Source organism: Echinops telfairi, unplaced genomic scaffold (genome assembly GCF_000313985.2).
Source record: "Echinops telfairi isolate 266 unplaced genomic scaffold, ASM31398v2 ScPeMD7_7473;HRSCAF=8511, whole genome shotgun sequence".
NCBI lineage: Eukaryota > Metazoa > Chordata > Mammalia > Afrosoricida > Tenrecidae > Echinops > Echinops telfairi.
This window is the reverse complement of record NW_022111377.1, coordinates 6,318,586-6,324,015: the sequence shown is the minus strand read 5'-3', so window position 1 is coordinate 6,324,015 and position 5,430 is coordinate 6,318,586. Positions and strand designations below refer to the sequence as shown.

The 5,430-nt window shown below is 46.8% G+C and overlaps 1 protein-coding gene across 1 annotated transcript in view; it reads right to left on the bottom strand.

The window, feature by feature from the left end:
• Positions 1-5,430, bottom strand: part of ITIH5 (inter-alpha-trypsin inhibitor heavy chain 5) — a gene marked incomplete at its 5' end in the record, with an annotated part of 125,102 nt that overhangs the window by 11,120 nt on the left and 108,552 nt on the right. Inside the window, 2 exons of the mRNA XM_045285585.1 lie at positions 1,129-1,245; positions 4,031-4,084. Of these exons, the coding sequence (XP_045141520.1) occupies positions 1,129-1,245; positions 4,031-4,084 (171 nt within the window). The remainder of the gene's footprint in view (positions 1-1,128; positions 1,246-4,030; positions 4,085-5,430) is intronic.

Genomic DNA, 5,430 nt, shown 5'->3' with positions numbered 1-5,430 from the left:
CAGATTCAGTGCTGTCTTTTGAAATAAATTCTTCTGGGGTGGGGGGCAGGCATCATTGGGGTTAATCTTCCCGCTAAATCTTGCCTAGTGATTTCTTAGGCTTTTCCAGAAGGAAACTGCCTTCCCTGGGGAAGAGGAGAAACCTTGTGCTGGGCAGAGCCCAGGATCCTCAACTTCACAGGGCTAAATATCTTCCAATTGAGCCACCCATCAGGCCCGTGGAGCTGAATAAAGAAACCATGCAATCATCCCCCAGTGGGGTAGGCTCCTGGTAGGGTTCTACGTCACTCCTGACCCCTTTGGAATTAGAAGCAAGTAGAGATTTAGTTCTCAGGCTTGTCCAGTAAAGAGAATAATGTGGGAAAGAAATCTCGGAACCAAACAGTACATAATGACATCACACGTGTCTCTGTGGGACCCTCTGGACGCTAACACACCACCAAGTCCATTTTCTCAGATCTAGGAAATGCCAAAAGGTCCACTCCAAAGCTGGTCCTCACCAGGTGGGACTGTGTGGTTGTCTTCGTGGCCATCATGGGGACACTGTCCTTGCCACTGAACTTGAAAAGCTTTTTATCCTTGAACTTCTTTCACCCAGTCCCTCTACAGACTAAGGGTCCTGAGCCCATTTCACACGTGATCGCTGAACACAGAGCTGTGCCAGGAGCTTCTGGGGTCCAAACCTAAGTCATCCAGGAATGCAGACAGTTGAGTTTACAACGCTAGCCTCTCACAAGGTTGGGACTTTTCAAAACAGAAAGTCACGACATTTTGTCGTGCGTTTGCATAACGCTTGAGTATTTACAAAGCAACTTCCTATCCACCATGTAGCTTGAGCTTGACATGAGTCCTGCGGGTCTGGCAGGACAAGTACCATGAACTCCATTTGACAAGGGAGACCGTTGAAGCATCTGGATTGTGTGCCAAAGGTCACACAACTTCCACTGCATGTTCTTTCTGACGCCAAGCCCAGAACACAGCTGCTTCCTGTGCTTAATCATCAACGGCCATCATTGAGCAGGATGGGGCGCCCCTTATACAAGTGGACATTCATCTTAAGAACAGAGGGGTGTGTGTGTGTGCATGCCTTTGCCCTGTGCCCAGATGCCATATGGGGACAGAACTTACCAGAGCCCATGTGATCAGAGACTAGCCTTAGAATGTCTCCCGGTTGTCCATCAATGTTAAAGCAGACCGTGAGCTGGCTCGAGGGGAAATCCACCACAAAATGGGGGTCTCCATCCGCTGCCGGTGCCAGAAAAAAAGGAGAGAACAAGAGACAAGCATTTACTGGTGCTTTCCACTTGGACATGCCATCATACATGTTCTCATGCAATCCTTACTTCACCCTGACACCAAACTAAAGATGGGATCTTTAGTTTATAAAAAAAGGAAGGCTATTAGGATGTGTGGTGACTACACAGACACCTAGCGAGTACATGGTAAATAGTTCCATGTTCCAAAATCCAAAACTACACTTGTTGCCATGGAATCGATTAGAACTTACAGTGACCCTGAAGGCCAGAGAAGAACTGCCCTTGTGGGTTTCTGAGGCTGTAAATCTTTATGGGAGCAGAAAGCCTCATCATTCCCACAAGGAGTAGCTGGTGGGTTTGAACTGCCAACCTTGCAGCTAGCAGGCAGCCCAACTCATAACCCATCATATACCACCATCAGATCGTCCCTTTAAAATCAAATACAAATTTCCTGTCGCCACATTGACGTATATAGACATTGACCACAGCTTTAATAAATGAAAGGGTCTTCTTGTCATAACCTTCAATGCTGACTAAGTCTGCATTCTTCAATGTTTTATGTGAATTCCTCCATCTCACTTCCTTTTACCTTCAATTGTCTAGATCCATCAGAATAAGGCTCCTTCCTTCCTTTCTTAGGACAAGCGCTGTGACCCATCTACCTCAGAAGAAGCCAGGGACTCTCCCAGAAACATTCGCGGCACTCCTCATATGCCCACCTTACAGAGGTGAACTAATAACCCATCCCACCCCAACTCACGTGACGTGCTCAAAGTCGGCTGTTTGAACCCCCCACCCCGCTGCTCTGCAGGTATGGGACCCACAGTTCTCCCAAAGACCACAGCCTTGGACAAGCACTGGGGAAGTCCTGGTCTGTCCCACGGGGCCTCTCAAGTCAGGACTGATGGCAGCACACATCAGTACTGACCAGCACAGGAAGCAAAGAGCCCATAGGATCGGGGTGGGGTGGGGTAAGGAGGGCTGGGCTTCTATCAAGACTCATGGAAAAGTCTGGGATGAGATGATGGTGAAGGTGGAACAGCATGATGAACATCAGCGATGTCATGTGACAAATGCTTTGCATCCCTATATCTTTATCCTAATGGGAGGGAGGTTGGAAGGGGTGGGATTCAGGGTTTCGGAGGTCAGTAGTAGAGCCAGTGATCAGGACGTGAGCCCTTCCTTTTGGCCATCCTGACTACTTCTCAGAATTGGATAAGCGGGTAAGACCTTCGACTCCAGCTGGCCCCTGTCCTCAATTTCACTTCCATTCAAGATCAAGAGCCTTGCCTTGAACTCTACAAAATCCTTCCCAAGAGACTAATCAATTCTCCTCTCTTACTACATTGGTGACTCCATTTCTCTCTGATTTATACACCAAACGCTACGTGTTTCTGGATGCTTCTCCACTCGGTATGGCTGTGTAACCCATTGTCATCATGGCTGTGTATGGCTGTGTAACCCATTGTGATCATGTTGATTCCGGCTCATGGCGACCTACGTGTTACTCAGTAGAACTGCTCCCTTGGGGTCTTCTTGATGGTAATTTTTATGGAAGCAGATTTCCAGGCCTTTCTGCCCCTGTGCCACTGGGTGGGCTCAAACTGACAAGGATCAGGATAGCAGATGAGGACAAACTTCTTGCACCACTTGGGGATCTATGTGTATACATATGTGTAGGATGTGGCTGGGAGGAGGGTGTAGGGAGAGGTTTGTCTTTTCAAACAGTAAATGAATGTGCTTGGTGTGGCTGCTAGAAGCCCTGTCTCCAGCCTCACCCCTGAGGTCCCTTGAGAGAATGTGGCTGATCTCACTGTGAAGGGCTACGAGCATCCTGTGAAAAGCAACATACACAAAAATGCACACTCTTGGCCATTTGCAGAGGTGGGAAATGATTCCCAGGGGTGGCAAATGTTTGTGTCCATATGTTTGGCACTCGGTTGAAGGATAGGTGGAGCTTTGCTGACTGTCCCCTGAGAGTTCCCCTAGACTCACACCACATTGCTATCCAAGTCTTCCAAATCCTTTTATAAGGAAAGATGCTGCTTGCTTCAAGACAGGGAAGGGGTCATTACACCACCCAAGAGGGAGGAGTTTTGGGGGTGCTATAGGACGTGGGTGTGCCTAAAGTATATCTGCCCACTGGAGCCCGGGTTCCTATCCCTATAGCTCATCTCTAGCACACTGGCTTTCTGAACTTGCAGGCAGAGCATACTGGCAGAAATGCAATACCAAACACTTACAAAGGAAGATGTGCACATTTAAAACATAAAACCCAGCCCTGGCGTGGTTATTCCAACTGGATTTTTGTTGCAATCCCAGGAATCTGGCAAGAGAAAATTTTATGATCTTTCCTTGGTCTCATCTTCCTTTCTAAAGACAAGGATTAAAAACAAACAAATAAACAAACCCAACCCTTGCCTGTCAACCCTGCCTGGCTGGCACCAGCAGAGGCTGGTTGAGTGTGCACACTTCAGCTTTCTCAAGCCAAGACTTTTGAACTTAGGAGTGACATGAAGTTCTGCTGCCGGTCTCGTCTTCCACCGGCCATGGCCAGGCCTCCTCGGCACTGCGCTATCTCTACAGCACTTCTACAAGGTTTGATGATGGTCCTGGCTCTCGGCATTCACCTTGAGCTGCTGGCTTGGGCAAAATAAACCCAGGCCTTCAAGTCCTGTTCTCTGAGTTGTATATGAATTGGCTTCTGGGGATTCCTGGCTGGCCACCTTCGATTAATTGTTACCCTCAATGTAAGCACAGCTCTTTTTCATTACCTGACGTTTTGGAGATTTTGATTCTTGGGTCGTATGGTTTCTTGAGGGCAGGCCCTGGAAAGGAGAAAGGTAGGAAGGAGAGACTGTTATTCATGACAGAGGATCTGAGAGGTAGAGAAAGAAGGGGGTGAGCAAGATTTCACTTTCAGAGATAGTCATGTTCACAGCAATCCAAAGAAATTTTTTATTATCTTAAAAACATCATAGGTTTTAAAGAGGTAGCTTGGCCTCACGAGACACAGGCGACGGCATCAAATGTGGCAGCTTCATTATTTCATTCTCTTATGAATTAGGTATTGTTCTTTCCCCTGATTTCTGTGCCTATGGTGGGGAGAAACATTCCATCCTACGTAGGCTAGCTCCATCATCAGCTGGCAGAAGGTCAAGGTTCGAATGAAACGTCTACATGTTCCTAAGCCCCATCTCCCTTCCCAACCCAGTCCCCTCACCCACGTGACATCAGCAGGATGCAGAGGGGCCTGGATGGAGAAGGTACTGCTCTAGATCAGTTGTTCTCAACCTGTGGGTCACGACCCTTTTGAGGGTCAAATGACCCTTTCACAGGGGTCACCCAATTCCTAACAGTAGCAAAAGTACAGTTATGAAGTAGCAACGAAAATAATGTTATAGTTGGGGGTCACCACAACAAGAGGAACTGTATGAAAGGGTTATGGCATCAGGAAGGTTGAGAACCATTGTTCTAGATGGTCGTTGAACCTTAGCTTAGCAAGTGAAAGTTGCCCGAGACACCCGCCCCTCAAAAAAAAATTTTTTTTTAATCATCATCACAGCTTTAAAATAAAGATGAAAGATTGTTCTGAAGATTGCTGTGTCACGAAAAATATTGTTATTATTATTTTAATCTTATTTCAAAGAATCCCTTTATGAAATCAGATAGGAATTTTCCCCACTTGTTTCTTTGTCCGCCTGAGCCCTTCCAGCATTTGTGTTTCATCTCCCCTGAAGCTACTGAGGTCTGAGTTGTTGACATATAATAAACATGCCACCGTACAGAGCCCTTTTCTTTTCTTTTCTTTCCTGGAGAAGCTAACAGAATTGTCAGTATGAGGTAGTAGCCTCATGCAATTTGCTTGCAATCAGAAGCAAAATTGCACTCATTTTGCAAAGACACATGCCATTCTTTCTAAATGGGAAATAGATCATTTTTAACCTGTGTCAGGATCTGAAGTTTTCAATCCTTGTCTACAACTATACAGTCTTTCGGGGAAGGGGAATCTAACATTTGGAGAACATGAATTATGTGCCAAGGGCTTTCCACATTTGATCCTTGCTGCCCTCTAGGGAAATTATTATCATCCCCATGTTACAGAGGAGGATATGGAAGCTCGGAGAGGTTCAGAAATTTGCCCAGCAGGGTTAGGAGGTGGGGGGGCGGGGGG